General features: G+C 47.1%; 1 protein-coding gene across 1 annotated transcript in view; it reads right to left on the reverse strand.

Annotated features, from left to right (window-relative positions):
- LOC308299502 (A-kinase anchor protein 2-like) overlaps positions 1 to 18,060 on the reverse strand; it is a gene marked incomplete at its 3' end in the record, with an annotated part of 75,917 nt that overhangs the window by 40,886 nt on the left and 16,971 nt on the right. Inside the window, exon 3 of the mRNA XM_080743283.1 lies at positions 16,419 to 16,504. Coding sequence (XP_080599409.1) covers positions 16,419 to 16,504 — 86 coding nt within the window. The remainder of the gene's footprint in view (positions 1 to 16,418; positions 16,505 to 18,060) is intronic.

Below are 18,060 nucleotides of genomic sequence, written 5' to 3' on the forward strand. Positions count from 1 at the left end.
TACACTCTTACACTCTTCATAATTGAATTCAGTTTTTAAGTAAAGTATGTTAACTGAGTTATCAGGCATGATGTAATAATGTTCACTTATAGTTTCAGTGGAGGCTCAATGTCACACACCTGTAGAACGTTATGTCATACGTTGTTTACTGTCAATATTCCAGGATGACCTCCCACTTGGGTAATGACGCCCCCTGGCGATCATTCAGAGAAACTACTTCAGCTCCCGTACTAACGTAGGTAGGAAGGGCCTGTCACTCAAACCGGAGTGACCCGCCTCCAGGCTATATAAGCCCCCGGAGGCGGAAGTAACATCCTCTTTTCACTCTCTGCGATATCACATTCAGATAAGTTGAAACTCAGCCTTTGTATTTTATTCTTCGCGCATTAGCCTAAAGCGGTGGCATTGGAGTCGCCCACCGGCGAGTGTAGAATTATACCCGTACTTAAGAATAATTATTCTTGTCCCGTCCTAAACCGACGGTTTTCTTTTCTATAACAAAGAAGTTTACCGCTTGTTCAGGCTTCTGCCCGAACCAAGCGTGGCCTAGCTTTAGCCGTTAGCTTGTTAGCTCGTCAGCTTCCTTTGTTAACGTTAGCTACAATGCTTCGCTATGAACCCTCTTGTTTTCTGCCGAGGGAATGTATGTTTGTTCTGCTGTTAGCTTGTTAAGGCCTCTGCCTGAACCAAGCGTGGCCTAGCATTAGCCGTTAGCTCGTTGCTCGACAGCTTCCTTGTTAACGTTAGCTACATGTTTCGCTATGGTCCCTCTTGCCTTTCTGCCGAGGGAATGTATGTTTCTGCCTGAACCAAGTTTGGCCTAGCTTTAGCCGTTAGCTCGTTGCTCGACAGCTTCCTTGTTAACGTTAACTACACTGCTTCGCTATGGTACATCGGTTCCACCTGGCTAGGGCAGGCCTCGGAGCCTGCGCTCCACCAGGAGGGCTTAACGCTCTGGATCCTACAGCCCAGGCTGTCCGCCCCAGGCGGCCCGCACCGATAGTCAAGGTGCGGCGCTGCCGTCCGGGGCACCGCTTGTTCAGCAGCGCGCCTTGGTCAAGATGGCGCCAAGCGACGTGAGACACCGCCTGCCGTGCAGCCGACCGCAGCTAGCTCCACTGTCACTGGAGCTGGCGGGTCTGGCGGAGTTACCCGCACCGATAGTCAAGGTGCGGCGCTGCCGTCCGGGGCACCGCTTGTTCAGCAGCGCGCCTTGGTCAAGATGGCGCCAAGCGACGTGAGACACTGCCTGCCGTGCAGCCGACCGCAGCTAGCTCCACTGTCACTGGAGCTGGCGGGTCTGGCGGAGTTACCGCGAGGAAGGTGACTAAGAAGTCTAACAATATCCCTCCGGTGACCATTTCTCCTACGGGCGCGGTGCCTAAAGAGTAGCTTTGTGATGTGACCGTCGGGGACGTCCCCTTTGACGTGAACTTTACCAAAGCAGTCCGATCCTTCAGGCGCGAATCGGACCTGAGCTCCAGTCAGAGCTAGGGTTCGTACTCAGGATACTCTGAGGCCGAGAAGGAGGAGGACATGGCGGAGGAGGATGGCTCTCGCCCTGTCTTTACAGTGAAAGGTAAGGCCCCTGCGGCGCCAGCACTTCAACTGCCCCTCCACCCGCCAGTCAGGCGGGTGGAGCGGGTGGAGCGATGGCAGAGGACGTTGGTTTTCTGCAACGGAGATGTTGGATTCACTAAAGCGCTACAATCCTCATGGAAGTTACACAAGCACAATCTTTTCTGGGTTCTGTCAGACCCCAGTATAGAGTGGTGGGCACGACGTTTATTTTCTGTACCCCGCGTCGGGGAAATGAAAATGAGAATGTCGATGTATATGCCTCCTGTGTCCCAGATAGATCTGTTGAAAGAACAAAGTCTGTTTCTGTCCAACTCTATTGCACCAGCACAGATGACTCCATCTTGCATGACTCCTGTAAAAGTGTTGAAAGTCCTGTCAGGACTTTTTAATCAGTCACGGGTTTTATCAGCAACCAGTATTGTTAATGTCAAACATTTATATGGTTCCTCTTACACGCGAGGGGAATATCCCTCGCGTGAACAATGCAATGAATTTAACGATGAGTCACTAATTCTGTCGGCCTACTATGAGCCCTCGTCACGGGACAAGCATGAAGGCCATAGCGCAGGTATTAAACGTAAAAGTTCCTCCCCTGTCAGGGGAGATTGCTTTAGTTGCGGACATTGTAGAGGGGGATTGTGTTGGGGCAGGGGTCCGTGGTGTCACCCGGTTCCCCTCCCCCCAAACGAGGACGTTTATTTTCCCCGCGTCGGGGAAATAAAAATGAGAATGTCAATGAATATGCCTCTTGTGTCCCAGATAAATCTGTTGAAAGAACAAAGTCTGTTTCTGTCCAACTCTATTGCGCAGACGACTCCATCTTGCATGCCTCCTGTAAAATTGATGTAGTCCTGTCAGGACTCCTTTGTCAATCACAGGTTTTGTCTGCAACCAGTAATGTTATGTCAAACATTTAGATGGTTCCCCTTACACGCGAGGAGAATATCCCTCGCGTGGTTAATGCAATGAATTAACAATGAGTCACAAAATTCTGCCGGCCTACTAATGAGCCCTAGTCAAGGGACAAACATAAAGGCCTTCCCCGCGTCGGGGAAATGAAGATGTCAATGTATATGCCTCTTGTGTCCCAGATAAATCTGTTGAAAGAACAAGTCTGTTTCTGTCCAACTCTATTGCACAGACGACTCCATCTTGCATGCCTCCTGTAAAATTGATGTAGTCCTGTCAGGACTCTGTAGTCAATCACAGGTTTTTATCAGCAACCAGTAATGTTATGTCAAACATTTAGATGGTTCCCCTTACACGCGAGGAGAATATCCCTCGCGTGGTCAATGCAATGAATTAACAATGAGTCACAAAATTCTGCCGGCCTACTAATGAGCCCTCGTCAAGGGCCAACATAAAGGCCTTAGGACAGGGGCTAAGATAAATGCATTCAGCAACCAGTAATGTTAATGTCAAACAATTATGTGGTTCCTCAAGCGCGTGAGTGGAATATCCCTCGCGTCGACAATATGACTCCTTTATGCATGCCTCCTGTAAGAATGATGGAGTCCCGTCAGGACTCCTTAATCAATCACAGGTTTTATCAGCAACCAGTAATGTTAACGTCAAACAATTATGTGGTTCCTCATGCGCGCGAGTGGGCTTTCCCTCGCGTGAGCGATGCTATGAATTTAACTTTGAGTCAGAAATTCTGTCGGCCTACTATGAGCCCGAGTCAAGGGACAAGCATAAAGGCCTTAGAGCAGGTATTAAACGTAAAAGTTCCTCTCCTGTCAGGGGAGAATGCTTTAGTTGTGGGCGAGTCTGTTTATCAGTCGAATCGCTTTGCTCTTCCTGTTGCTCTATCGAGCGAAAACCGAACGCTTCCGGTTTCACCGGATACGGATTCGCTAGCTCCCCGCTTCCGGTCCGGCCGCAAAAAAGCTCCGCTAGTCAAGCGGTACAATCAGAAGGTGTTCCCGCCTTGCGGCCTATTGAACCCCTGCGCTCCGCATCCGGGTGTTCCGGATACGGATACGCAGGTTCCCCACTTCCGGTCCGGCCGCCAAAAAGCTCCGCCGTCACGGAAGCACAGTGGTGGGGTTTCTCTCGCTCAAAACACGCTAGCACGCTGCGCGCGCCAGTGGAAGTTATGCAACCCGAGCCATTGGGTATTTCGAACGATAACCAGGGGTTACAGTTCGCAGACATACCCCCGCTTTCGAGCAGGGTTATTCATACCAGGGCGCGTGGTTTAAAAGCAAATCTTTTGAGAGAAGAGATCAGCTCCTTGCTAAGCAAGGGTGCTATAGTGGAGCTGGACAGGACCCAATCCCGCATGGGATTTTGGAGCCGTTATTTCCTGGTGCACAAAAAGGGGGGGGCTACGTCCCATCCTGGACCTAAAGGCACTAAACGTGTACCTGAAGAAATAAGTTTTCAGGATGCTAACTGTACCCACCATGTTACGGTCGGTCAGGCAAGGGGATTTCCACTGTTCAGTGGATCTGAAGGATGCTTATCAGCACGTCCAGATTTATCCCCCACACAGGAAATTCCTACGGTTCGCCTTCGAGGGTCGCCTGTACGAGTATACAGTACTCCCTTTCGGTCTGTCACTGAGCCCGAGGGTTTTCGTGAAAGTGACCGAAGCAGCCATCGCCCCGCTGAGACAGCAGGGCGTCAGGTTGGCGACGTACTTCGACGATTGGATGATTTCAGCGAGCTCCGCCCACGAAGTGGCGCGTCACACACAAGTGGTTTTGGCTCACCTGAAGGCCTTAGGTTTCATAGTCAACCACGGCAAGAGCATGCTGACTCCAGCAAGTCGTCTTACATTCATTGGGGTCCTTCTGGACTCATCCGACATGTCGGCCCGTCTCTCAGAGGAGAGGGTGGACAGGTTTCGGGAATGTCTCGACTCCTTTCAAGTGGGCCAGGAGGTCACTTACAGGAGTTGCATGGTACTGACGGGAATGATGGCTTCCGCAGTACATCTGTTGCGTTTGGGCAGGTTTCATATGAGACCTTTTCAAAGATGGATGTTATCCCTCGGGATCCCGCCCTCCTTGAAGTACAAGAAGGTTACGGTTTTCCCCTTCCTGCGCGATCGCCCTGTCTCCGTGGCTGGTGGAGGGGTTCCTCACCAGCGGAGTCTCGATTGGCGAGGTGGTTTCCCGCAAGTCGATCACGACAGACGCCAGTCTCAGTGGATGGGGAGCCACTTTCGAGGGGCGCACAGCGCAGGGGCTTTGGCCTCTGGAGATGAGGGGTCGTCACATCAACTATTTGGAGTTGATGGCTATACTCCTGGCGCTCAAGCATTTCGAGCCTTGGATTTTGCATTGTCACGTCCTGGTCAGGACAGACAATACGACGGCCATGTTTTATGTCAACAAACAGGGGGGCCTGTCGTCGTTGCCACTGGACCGTCTGGCTCGAGAATTGACGGTTTGGTGCTTGTCGCGCCTCAAGTCGATCAGGGCCTTACATGTCCCAGGTCTCCTCAACAGCGGAGCAGATCTCCTGTCCAGGGGAGGTTCTCGCTACGAGGATTGGTCTCTCCACCTCAGGGTGGCGAGCCAGATTTTTCGCAAGTTCGGTCAGCCAGTGGCGGACCTGTTTGCGTCAGCGGAGAATACGAAGTGTCCGTTGTTCTTCGCGGTGAAGGGCAGTCCTCCCTTGGGGTTGGACGCCTTAGCGCACACGTGGCCGAGAGGTCTACTGTACGCGTTTCCCCCCTTCGACTTAATCCGACCCACTCTGGAGAGAGTCAGGAGGTTCGGTCTGGAGATGCTCCTGGTGGCTCCCTACAAGGGCACGTGGAGGTCGGCGATCGCCCCTCTCCTTTGCGAACCGGGTTGGCAGCTGCCTCAGTGCAGGGATCTGTTGAGTCAGGCCAGGGGGGAGATCTTCCACCAAGACCGGCAGGTCCTAGACCTGTGGGTTTGGCACGTGAAAGGTTAAACCTGCTGGCGGCTGGTTTTTCTTCTGAAGTGGTTGCTACCATTCAGAGTGCTAAGGCGCCTTCTACGAGGGCGTCTTATGATGGAAGGTGGAATGCCTTTGAGGACTGATGTGAGTCGCGTGTTCCACCGGTGGTGGCCCATGTGGCGTCAGCCCAGGAAATTCTGGAATTTGTGCAGGACCGCTTGAGAAGTGGTCTTGCATTTTCTACCCTTAGGGGGTATTTGGCGGCTATTAATGCCTGTCACCTGGGGGTGGCGGGCAAGGCACCTTCTAAAGTCCCGGAGGTCATCAAGTTCATGCAAGGAGTTGAACGTTTGAGGCCGGTGACTAGGTCTTTGTTCCCAGTTTGGGATCTGCAGGTGGTTCTAGGGGGCCTATGTCGGGCTCCCTTTGAGCCGCTTGTAGGGATGCCTTTGAAACTTTTGAGTTTCAAGACGGCTCTTTTGCTGGCTTTGGCCACGGCTAAAAGAGTTGGTGACCTGCAAGCTCTCTCGGTGTCTGCGGAGTGCATGCAGTTTATGAACAATGATCTCAAGGTGTTGCTCAAGCCTCATCTTAAGTTTGTTCCTAAGAACATGGTGGTTCCTAAGGAGCCTGTTGTTCTTCTGGCTTTTCATCCTCCTCCGTTTGTCTCGGTGGAGGATGAACGGCTGAATTGCCTTTGTCCTGTCAGGGCATTGAAGGCCTACTGTGACAGGACTGCTGGTTCTAGAGCTTCTTCTCAGCTCTTCGTGGAAATGGGCAATGTTCTTGTCAGAAAGCCGGTGTCTAGACCCACTCTTTCGAGGTGGATTGTGGATGCTATTAGGCTGGCTTACTCTAGTGCGGGTGTGGAAGTGCCGGCGGCACTTAAAGCCCATAGCACTAGAGGTGTGGCTACTTCGTGGGCACTGGCAAAGGGAGTCTCCGTTCAGGAGATTGGTGTTTCGGCGAATTGGTCTTCGCCTTCTACCTTTGCAGCCTACTATCACCTGGATATCGAATCCTCTTCGCTAGCGCATTCGGTTCTGGGTGCAGTTGCCTCCTCTACGTCATAGAGGAGTCGGATCTTCCCCTCCCACAGGTGGGCATGTAGCCACCTGGGGTATTTTGGGGGGGACCCTGTGTTTTCCTTATATAGTGTGTCTTACTTATAAGGCGGACTTGTCCTTTTCATTTAGTTGAATGAGGCGGACTTCGGTCTATCAGGGTCTCTCCTTATTTTCTCATGCCTTCACACCCAGGTCCGGTGGGCCTGGGACCTTCTGGGTGATGGGTCACGCCCGTTTGGGCTGTGCTCACCCGTATGAGGGGTGTGTGGGGGTATGAGAGTAGGTTGTGGCTTAGAGGGGAGTTTAAGAATCCCAAGTGGGAGGTCATCCTGGAATATTGACAGTAAACGGTAGGTTCCGTACGGAACCATTGTTTACTTAGATATGGAAGGATGACCTCCCACGTAATGCCCCTCTGTTTCACTGAATGTGGCAGAGAGTGGTATTAAGAGGATGTTACTTCCGCCTCCGGGGGCTTATATAGCCTGGAGGCGGGTCACTCCGGTTTGAGTGACAGGCCCTTCCTACCTACGTTAGTACGGGAGCTGAAGTAGTTTCTCTGAATGATCGCCAGGGGGCGTCATTACCCAAGTGGGAGGTCATCCTTCCATATCTAAGTAAACAATGGTTCCGTACGGAACCTACCGTTCTGCATTAGGCATTCCAGAAGGAATGCTGGAAGACTGGAAGTTGTTCATGTTCATGCTTTCCTGATTGCCTGGTTTGACTGGACTTAAACATATGAGTTACACACAAGGGTTCATATTTTAGATAGTCATTAGAGAAAAGAAAAGATGAGTGTTAAAATGTTTTAATTTACTTTGTTCTATCGTTTTAGTGATTTTAACGATTTTGATTTGCATGCATGCTCCCAGGTTGGGGGCATGCATGCAAGTGGCTAAATATGTATTTTTAGACACAATAAGCCCATACCCAAGATGCACCGCAATTCTTTTTTTTCATGGGAAGATGTGACTTATAGGGGCTGGTGTAAATAGTAACAAAGAAATTGCCAGCTTATTGTGTCTAAAAACACATATTTAGCCACTTGTACGCATGCCCCCACCCACTGAAATCAAAATACTAAAATCGCTAAAACTATAGAAAGCAGTGAATGAAAACATTTTAACACTCATCTTTTCTTTTCTCTAATCACAATCTAAAATATGAACCCTTGTTGTAAAAAAACAAAGTTGTCCTTTAAACTTTAAAACATAGTCAGTTAAACAGTTACTAGGTCCACTAGTATTTCCCCTCAACACCAAATCTCTTCTCCGAAAATAGACAATGTACAAGCTTAAAATGCGTCATAGCGTGTGAGCAGCTAATTTCGACCGAATGTTCACCCTGGAATACGGATGAATAGGTTCATTTGGTTAAACATAAATGGAAAAGAGGAATGGAAAATATCATCATCTGTATACATTTCTTTTTAAATACTTTTTTGTACTAACAACTCTCAACGGTTTAATGGCAGGAGACTAATGAAGTTCGACACAGTAAAATCCAAGTATCTAAATAACTATTTGTAATCCCTGAGAGCGTGCAAATATAATTATTTTGTTAAGCAACATTTTTGAAAGCAATTCTGTGACTAAATAAGAATAAATAAAAGCTTGACTCTTTTCGACCCTGTGGCCTCCTCCAGGACACCTCCTCCACCCATTCCTCCACCAGAACTTGCACCACACACACACACACACACACACACACACACACACACACACACACACACACACACACACACACACACACACACACACACACACACACACACACACACACACACACACACACGTGCATGTGCATGCACACGCACACGCACACCCTCCTCACCCTAGGCTTGATACACTTTGTTGTCATCAAACCACTTACTGTTATATAACCTCTGTGTGTGTGTGTGTGTGTGTGTGTGTGTGTGTGTGTGTGTGTGTGTGTGTGTGTGTGTGTGTGTGTGCGTGCGTGCGTGTGTGTGTGTTCAAGGAAGAGGAAGAGGTTAAACAGAGGAAGACATAAATGATAGCATTGTTGATTCTGTCAGTGTTCTCATACTCATCACAGTAGTAAAGCAAAAGACACGTCCTTCACCCCCACCACACACACACACACACACACACACACACACACACACACACACACACACACACACACACACACACACACACACACACACACACACACACACACACACACACACACACACACACACACACACACACACACACACACACACACACACACACAACCTTAGAGCATTACTGTGTAAACCTTTAACGCTTTCTAACCACTGCACACTGTGGGCGGAGAGAAGTACTGACTTAGAATCTTTGTTATTTTCTATTGTTGTTTCTATTATCGTTGGCCATCTACAAGAAGCAGGGACTTCAAATATAGCTGGTGGCTGTAATTACTGTATTTCTGGGTTTGTTTCTAGTGTTATTATTGCAATTCAGCCGTGTCTGTCTGTCTATCTGATAATCGTTGCGCAAACAACTACGCGGATCAGTGTCATATTTCTTGGGCAACATTGTTACTGTGACCATTTGGAGACCAATTAACCTACAGTACAGTAAACTGCCTTCCACCTTGCATTGCCTCTTGCGGAGTAGGACAATAAAAACTTGACATTCACTGGATCAATCAAGTTGATTGACCCAGACTAGCTTGTTGCATTTTTTTGTAGATATAATCCACATATTGTGCATGTTAACATGTAAGGCCACATCAAAGTTGCTACGAAATACTATGACAGCATTCATGCCTTTCAAGTTAAATGAGTTCTGTGGGAGATCCTGCAACTATCCCAGAACAACTCTTTTCATTTCCCCTCTTTGCAGCGTATTGCTCATGGGAATAATTACAACATGGGCAAAATATCCAGTCTCAGCTCAAGCAGGAGTTTTTGCTCCCTCGATTGTCGTCAATTCAGCATCAGCTGTGCTAGAGCACTGGTTCCCAAACACATTTTTGTGGGTCCCTTCATTTTTTTCCTACATTTTGTTTTCTATATTATTATTATTCAAAACGTTTTCAAAAAACATTCCCAAAAAAACAAGATTTTTTTGCAGTAATTTCATGAAGAAATCAAAGAAATTCCATAAATTAGAACGCAAATGTGAAGAAATTGTGAAAATAGCCGATCTACAAGCTGACAAAGCGGTGCGAAGCAACACGCTGTGAGCTTGTAGATCGCCTATTTTCACTAGTTTGGGTCCCAGGCAAACTTCTAATTTCTCTTTTGGGTCACAAGAGAAAAAGTTTGGGAACCACTGTGCTCGAGGATCTCCAAATGGAACTAAACTATCACTCCTCGGCTTTGCCTTTGAAATATGAATTTGATATGAATCAGATCAATAACTGGGACCAATGTAACTCAAGATGAAAGGTCCTTTGGATCCTCAGGACAACGTACAGTATCTGTGAGCAGGCACGCACAGACATCTAAATGACATCATGTAAATATCAACTGCCAGGCAGAAACTGGTCCCTGATGTTGACAGGCTGGTAGAAGCCTAAAGACGTCAGGTGCCTGGAAGCTGCTATTTAAAAATATTAGCGATACATACTGTTCGATGCACTGCGTCATGTAAGGAACATTCATTATGAAATATTGAGCGTCATTCTATTGTGATTCATATCTATTTTCGGACTATCCTATTATTATCTTTGCCAGATGGGAAGTCCAGAAGATTATGTTTATGTTTCGACTGTGTGTGTGTGTGTGTGTGTGTGTGTGTGTGTGTGTGTGTGTGTGTGTGTGTGTGTGTGTGTGTGTGTGTGTGTGTGTGTGTGTGTGTGTGTGTGCGTGCAGCCGATATCACCGATCAGCATCAAATCTTTTGTGAACACTCACTGCCAGTAGGTGAAGGAAGACTTTCCACCCCACATTTGGCACGACCTTATGGTTATGAAGTGCTTTGAAAGTTTAGCTAAGGACTACATCTGGCCTACCATCCCATCAGATCCACCGACGTCACCATCTCCCCGTTTATGCAGGCTACCTTCTCCCACCTCATCAACAAAATGGAAGGGGGCTATACTATAGTTAGGCTGGGGTTTATTGACTTCAGCTCAGCTTTGAACACCAGGCTGGCTGCTAAACTGTCAAACCTGGGAGTGAACACCTCGGGTGCGACAAGGTCAGCCACACCCTCACACTCTTCAATACCGGAGCACCGCAGGGCTCTGCTGTACTCTCTCTCTACACCTGTGACTGTGTGGTCCAAAAACTAGCCTGACATGGCCAGACTAATATCAATGTGTAGATATTAGTCTGGAATCTCTGTGTGGAACCTGCATTTCCAAGGGGCAGATTAAAAAAAAAAATGCCTTTGGTGATAAACCTACCCCACATTTTCATACTGGGCCCTGATTTCATACTTGGCCCTGATAGGACTACAACCTCTTGTCTTATCCAAGGAGGTCATCATGGACTTCTGTACACAACGACAGAGGACCAACAGCCCCTCGTGGTCAGCCGGTCACCAGTGTGGAGGGCGTTCCAAGTACCTCTGTGACGCGCACGTCACTGAAGACCTGACTTGGAACGTGCACACAGAGTCTGTGGCAAAGAAGGCTATAAAACCTATATCAATGGTTCTCAACCTGTGGGTTGGGACCCCAGATGATTAACTTAATGTTCTCAACCTATGGGTTGGGACCCCAGATGATTAACTTAATGTGCAACATTGTTTTCTCACTCAACAGTAAACAAACCAACTTTTGATAATTTAGGACTTTTTAATACCTCTAAAATGACAAATTAAACATTGACCAAATTGTCAAATATTAGAGGCAGAAATTGTGAAAATAGAACCGTGTTATACAAAATGTGGGGGGGTCCCCAATTAAAATATGATTATTTTGTGGGTCACAGACTGAAAAGGATGAAAACCACTAACCTACCGTATAACACCTCATACAGTTGAAGAATACAAGGGGACCCAGCGAAGGTCCTGAAATTCTTTTAGTCTTCTACCACTCAGAGCATTCTGGCAGGGCCAACCACCACCCTCTGGTGCAGAAATAGCTCCTCCAAGGATGTGAAAGCCCTGCAGAAGGTGGTGGGTTGGCCTAGTGCAGTGGTTCTCAACCTTTTCAGGCCATGACCCCCAAAATAATCATATCAAGCACTAAGAGTTGAGGCATTACATTTAGTATAAAACGGTTCTATTGTGAAAATAGCAGATCTACATGCTATAGCATGTAGTTCGGCTATTTTCACAATTGAGGCATTAAAAAGTCCTTAAATTGTCACTTTAAAATGTGCATATCCCTTCTATACACTTAAACGTTATGTTGGTTTGTTTACTGTTGAGTGAGAAAACAATGTTGCACATTATTAAGTTCATCATCTGGGGACCCCCCAAAATAATTTGGGGAACCCTCTAGGGGTCCCGACCCACATGTTGAGAACCACTGGCCTAGTGCACTACAGGTCCCTCCCGGCCTTGCAGGACTCATACCATAGCAGGTGTTTGAGCAGCGAAAAAAGGATTCTGAATCTGAAGGACAAATCACGCCAGCAGCAACAGACTGGCTGTGCCAATGATGCGGACAGCCAAATGATGCATCTCAAATCTCAAGACACCCACAGCTACAACACTAGAGGGAGCGTACACAACGATCTGATAATACAAACCAATAGTACAAATATGGGAAAATTCTCCTTTTACAACACTGCCACTCAAGTGTGAAATTCCTTGACTATTTCCCTTAAAACATGTAAAGAGGAGAAGGTAGTCATCACTTCTCCCATAAGACAGGCGAGAAGTGAGACCCCCCTTTTTACCTGGCTTACACCCACCCCACTTTCTCCATGCGCTGATCATATAGTGTATTTTTTTTAAATGCAACGAATGTTATTTTCTTATTGTTGCTATGTCTGTAAATTGAGTGCCAAGAACTTCCGACGTAAACAAGACGGTAAAAGGCCTCATTCGGGATGTTCCTGTTGGGCAGGATGTTCTAGCTGTACCTGTGCCGTGCAGCATCACAAATGTCACTACATGTGATGTTGTTCATTGTGGCTAATAAAATATTCAATCATATTCTAGACTCTCAGCAAGAGATGTTTTTAACCCTGAGGTCTGTCAGTGCCCTGAACAAGGACGAAACTGCGTTTGATCTGCAACAACCCTTTCTGCTCACAACAGAGCATGGACACAACCCCCTGCACATTGTATTATTATTAGTCTATTGTACATTATTGTACTTTGTAATACCTGCACTGTGCTCTTTATTATTGCATAATACTATATAACCAGTTGCTAAATCATTCCCCCTTCATATTCTGTACACAAAATATTTTTGCTATTTTTACCTTTACTTGTCTTTTCTACAACACCACGGCTGCTAAAAAGTTGTACCCTTACTTTTTTCGCCTCATATCCAGAATCCAGTATTACCTTGTTATTGACACAACAACATTTTGCTGCTTGTCAGACAGACAGACAGACAGACAGACAGACAGACAGACAGACAGACAGACAGACAGATAGATAGATAGATAGATAGATAGATACAATTCCACACAGCCATCCTGTGCCTGTCATGTCTAGGCCATATGTTATTCATTAAAATTAGGTTAAGGTCATTTCTTCATGTAGGTTACATTGTTGCTGCATAGAGAGAGGAATGAGGATGAGAGGAGAGACAGAAAGACAAACAGACAACACACTATAGATAGATAGATAGATAGATAGATAGATAGATAGATAGATAGATAGACTACTGCAGCAGCAGTGTGTTCTACTGACCTGGTTTTTTGGTCAACTGTCAGCAGAGAGGATCGAGGACGGTGTCCGTTTGACGGACAGCTCGCTAATGAGGTTACCATCCACCAGCCCTACATGCGTTCATTAGCCTAACGACCAACAAACCTGCAACACCGCATACATGTAGCCTGTAGGCGTATAGGCCTATATTTGCATGTTGCATTGCCAATAATATGTTTGTGCGTGCAAATGTCAACGTATACGAATGGACTGTGCAGACTACCAGACAACTTGTTGTCATTAATTGAACAACACACAAATTAACACCAATGACATCACATTAATAATAACAGATGCGTCAATTGGGTATGGCAAGCTATGGCAGCTGCCATACCTTGGCTACAGGGGGAAAAAACATAAAATGTACTTTTTAAAATAAATGTATCATGCTGTTGCTAAGGTAGGTCTATATGGCAACATGACTGGTGTCTTGCACGCGCGCATGTTGCCATACCTTAGCTTTTTCTGAACTGACGCCACGCTGCACTGCAGCTGTGCTGCGCGTCTTTATATTAGCCTGTAATAACTTCATGTAGGTCTATCTACCTGTGTAAAGAAGAACAGCAGCCGACGAGCCTTCCCTGCATGGGAGTCCTTCCTGGGACGTGCAGTGCAGTAAACGCAGCAGGAACGTCAGTGGCAGCAGTAACGTATTTTGAATTATCTATTTTATAATTGTTATTGTTGTTAGTATTATGATGATGCCGCAGGATAAAGCACCGCTTCTTGCTGCTCAGGATTAGGAACGGAACGGGCGCGAGCCTAAAAAAACTGCCCGTTGCACCGGCGCGAGGCGGGCGCGTGAGTTTGTGACGACACAACACTATTTTTTTCTTTTCTTTTTTTCCTTTTTTTTTTTAAACACGAGCTTTTCCAGGTTCCAGTTCCTTCCTCCATTATCTGGCGCGGAACAGAGACGGTCTCTCTCTCTCTCTCTCTCTCTCTCTCTCTCTCTCTCTCTCTCTCTGTCACTCCCTCTGCCCCCCTCTCTCTCCCTCCCTCTCTCCCCATCTCTCTCTCTCTCTCTCTCTCTCTCTCTCTCTCTCTCTCTCTCTCTCCCACCCCTCTCTCTCTCTCCCCTTGCCCCCTCTCTCCCCCTCTTTCTCCCCTGCCTCTCTCTCTCTCTCTCTTCTCTCTCTCTCTCTCCCTCTTCTCTCTCTCTCTCTCCCTCTACCCTCTCTCCCCCCTACCCCCCCCCCCTCCCTCTCCTCTTTCGAGGCACGCGTGTTGAATAATGCAGGGCTGAGGTCCCGTTGTGTTCTGTCCCGTTCCAGAGCAATCAGGAGAGAGCGAGCGCCCCGCGCCAGGCCAGCACAATGAGACTCGACCCGTCAGATCGGGTTACTGGCAGCACTGCAGCTCTATTCAACAATCTGACCCCCTGTCTACTTCACTGGTGGAAAGTAGTACTTTTTGGAGCGGTGAAAGCGCTCCCAATAGACAGGTATGTCTGTGGCTGGCTGGCTGGCTATGTGGGTATGTCCGTAGCCTGACAGTACCTGTACCGACCACACATGTTAAAGGAGGGGCGCTGTTGTGCAGGCACTCAACACACACACACACACACACACACACACACACACACACACACACACACACACACACACACACACACACACACAGGGTGTAGCTGCTCAGATTCACCGCTCCACTTCGAACCGAGGTTTGATTTATTTACTCAAGTATAGTTAAGTGTTAACCCACTTGAACCCTAAAAGCTTAGTGGACCAGGGTCCCACCCCCAGTCCAGGGGTCTACTCTTCACCAATCTATTTACAAAAAATCCCCCAATCTACAAGCGAGCTAGTAGAATAGAATAGGGACTCTATAGACCAACATTATTCTCACACTGGTTGCATCAAAGCCAGGTGTGATGAGTTGGGAACTTGGGACAGGTTTGACCGCTGCTTGCTGCACATGTATGACGAGACGGGACTCCCCATCGTGTTTCACTTTGACGAGGAGGAGGTGATGATTTGCGACTCTCTGCCTATCGGCATGCAACTCGCTCTGTGCACCAAGTCGCACCGCTTGGCAAGGCCTTGACCACTCGCCTTGTCTAGCGGCTTGCTCGGCCCTCATGGGCCTCCAGTCCACTTCTGTGCCTGGTTTTTAGCAGACGCGTCAACCATGGACGGGTTACAGACCAGGAAAATAGGGCCAGCAGCCCAGGGGCCCTTGACTACATGGGGCCCCTGGTCCATAGACAATGTACTTATATGTAAATATATACATTAACATTAATGTCCTCGGGTCGGTGGATCACGCCGTGGCCCCCGTCAAATACTGTATATGGAGTCAAATGCACATACTGTATGGAGATAAATATGCAATGATGTCAGACATAAAAGCACAAGTAGGGTATTTGATCTTCAACATGCACTGATATCAGACACAACAGAACAGAAATGTGTGCCATCTATCACTAGTAGCCTATTTTTGGAAAATATCTAATTCTATTTTAATCAATTCAAATGTGATTTATTGGCATGAGAAATACTATGTTTACATTACCAGTAAGTGTGAATTAGCAACAAAAACTATAAAGTAGTTTAGAATAAGGACATGTGTAAACAGAGCTGCCTAACATTGCAATAGTGAAAACAAATACAGTTAACTTGTGTTTTGGACGAACACACCTCTCTCCCAGTCTCTCACTCTCTTTCAGCCAAACCGCGCGGTCAGTCAGCGTCAGCCGTTCAAAGCTGTGCATGGAAGCATTTTCTCTTTTTTCCAGAGCGGACAATAACAAACTCAGAACCCTCCAGAACAATTACGCTCCGTGACAAAACAGCAGCCATGAACCCACCACAATAAAGCAGCACCGCCGACAATGAGCAATGTCTGATTGGGAGGAAACACTGAGACTGAAAGGCATTTCAGTCATGTCCCCCTTTTCCCAGCGGATGTCACAGTGCACACACACCCTTTTATTCATTATGAACACCCAGCTGATATGTACAGTAGACCTGCATAGAGTACATACATACCTATACAGTACAAGCATGCTTACACACATGCACGTACGCACGCACGCACGCACACATGCACGTACGCACGCACGCACGCACGCACGCACGCACGCACACACACACACACACACACACACACTCACCATGGCAGTGTGTGGATGTTTGACAGGAACGCCACTTTGATGTTCATTCCCTGTAGTCATGGTGACCGGCGGTGTTTGTTTGTATCCTGTAACAGAAACAGATGATATCATCATCATCATCATTCTCATTATGTCATGCTTATGAATGTAATTTTCACTATTATTAGCATAATAATGACTGTCATCATCAATGCACTCTGATACACACACCCTCACAAACACTCTCTTTCTCTCTTGCTCTCTCTCTCTATCAGTGGTTCTCAAACATGTTCATGTCAAGGTCAAAATTTCTATGTATTAGGCCGCAAACCCCCACCTGAATGTGTTTTGTGCCTGGGAACATATAGGCCTATATACACATAAGAAATCGAACAACTGATGCATATACCAGTATAGTAACAGGGTTAAAGCGGTCCAATTGATTTTAATGATTGCCGTAACAATCTTTTCTGTAGATCCCTGGAACCCCCTTAAGGACCCCTGAGGGAACTTTGAGAATCTCTACTAGCTCTCTCTCTCTCTCTCTCTCTCTCTCTCTCTCTCTCTCATTGTCTCTCTGTCTGTAATTATCTCTCTCCCGATGTATAAAATAAGGTTAAAGTGGTTAAAATGATTAAGATGATGAATGCTAGGAAACCCCTCGAGGACACCTGGAGAACTACTGGTGACATATTTTCAACCTCAGAAAAGCAGTATATCGCAGTGTGTGTGTCTGTCTGTCTGACTGACTGACTGACTGACTGTGTGTGTGTGTGTGTGTGTGTGTGTGTGTGTGTGTGTGTGTGTGTGTGTGTGTGTGTGTGTGTGTGTGTGTGTGTGTGTGTGTGTGTGTGTGTGTGTGTGTGTGTGTGTGTGACTATCTGTTCTTGAATCACAACAGTATGTACATACAGTACTGTACTGTATGTGACCAGCCTTCTATTGTCTGCAGATAAATCAATTAGTGTTTATTAGCCCAGAGAACACGCCCATCCTGTGTCCTGTGTGTGTGTGTGTGTGTGTGTGTGTGTGTGTGTGTGTGTGCGCGCGCGCGCGCGTGTGTGTGTGTGTGTGTGTGTGTGTGTGTGTGTGTGTGCGTCTGTTTGTGCATGTGTACAGTATCTGTGTTTGGCCTATATGGCTAGTTACAGTATGTTTTCTTTGATTGGTTGTAACTTGTTCCATTATGATCTTTTGTCATCTCACACACACACGCACGCACACGCGCGTAGTCCGCGCACGCACGCACACACACACACACACACTCCCTCAGAAGAGTTAGTTAGTTCGCTTAGTTTAGATCACATGGTTTTCACGCAAGAGTTCAGGGACCCCCAGGGGTCCTTGAGGGTGTTGTGGGGTCTAAATGATATTGATAGTTGGGAACCACACGGAACCTTACAACAGGTCCATTTGGTTCCATTTGTACACTCTCACAGTTATGGGGGCCTGTGACCTTATATGTATACCGAACTGGGGGTCCTTGAAAGAACTGCTGCTGTCTGTCTGTCTGCGTGTCTGTCTGTCTGTCTATCTATCTATTCTGCAGCTGTATCAGTGTAACCTAAATGAAGAAATGGTCAAGTCATGACTTTTTAGAAAATGTTATAGAATAGCATGGTCATTGGTCACACATACAATAGATAGCCTTCTGGATGCTGCT

This window comes from Nannobrachium achirus (genome assembly GCF_963921795.1).
Source record: "Nannobrachium achirus genome assembly, chromosome: 15".
In the NCBI taxonomy this organism is placed as follows: domain Eukaryota; kingdom Metazoa; phylum Chordata; class Actinopteri; order Myctophiformes; family Myctophidae; genus Nannobrachium; species Nannobrachium achirus.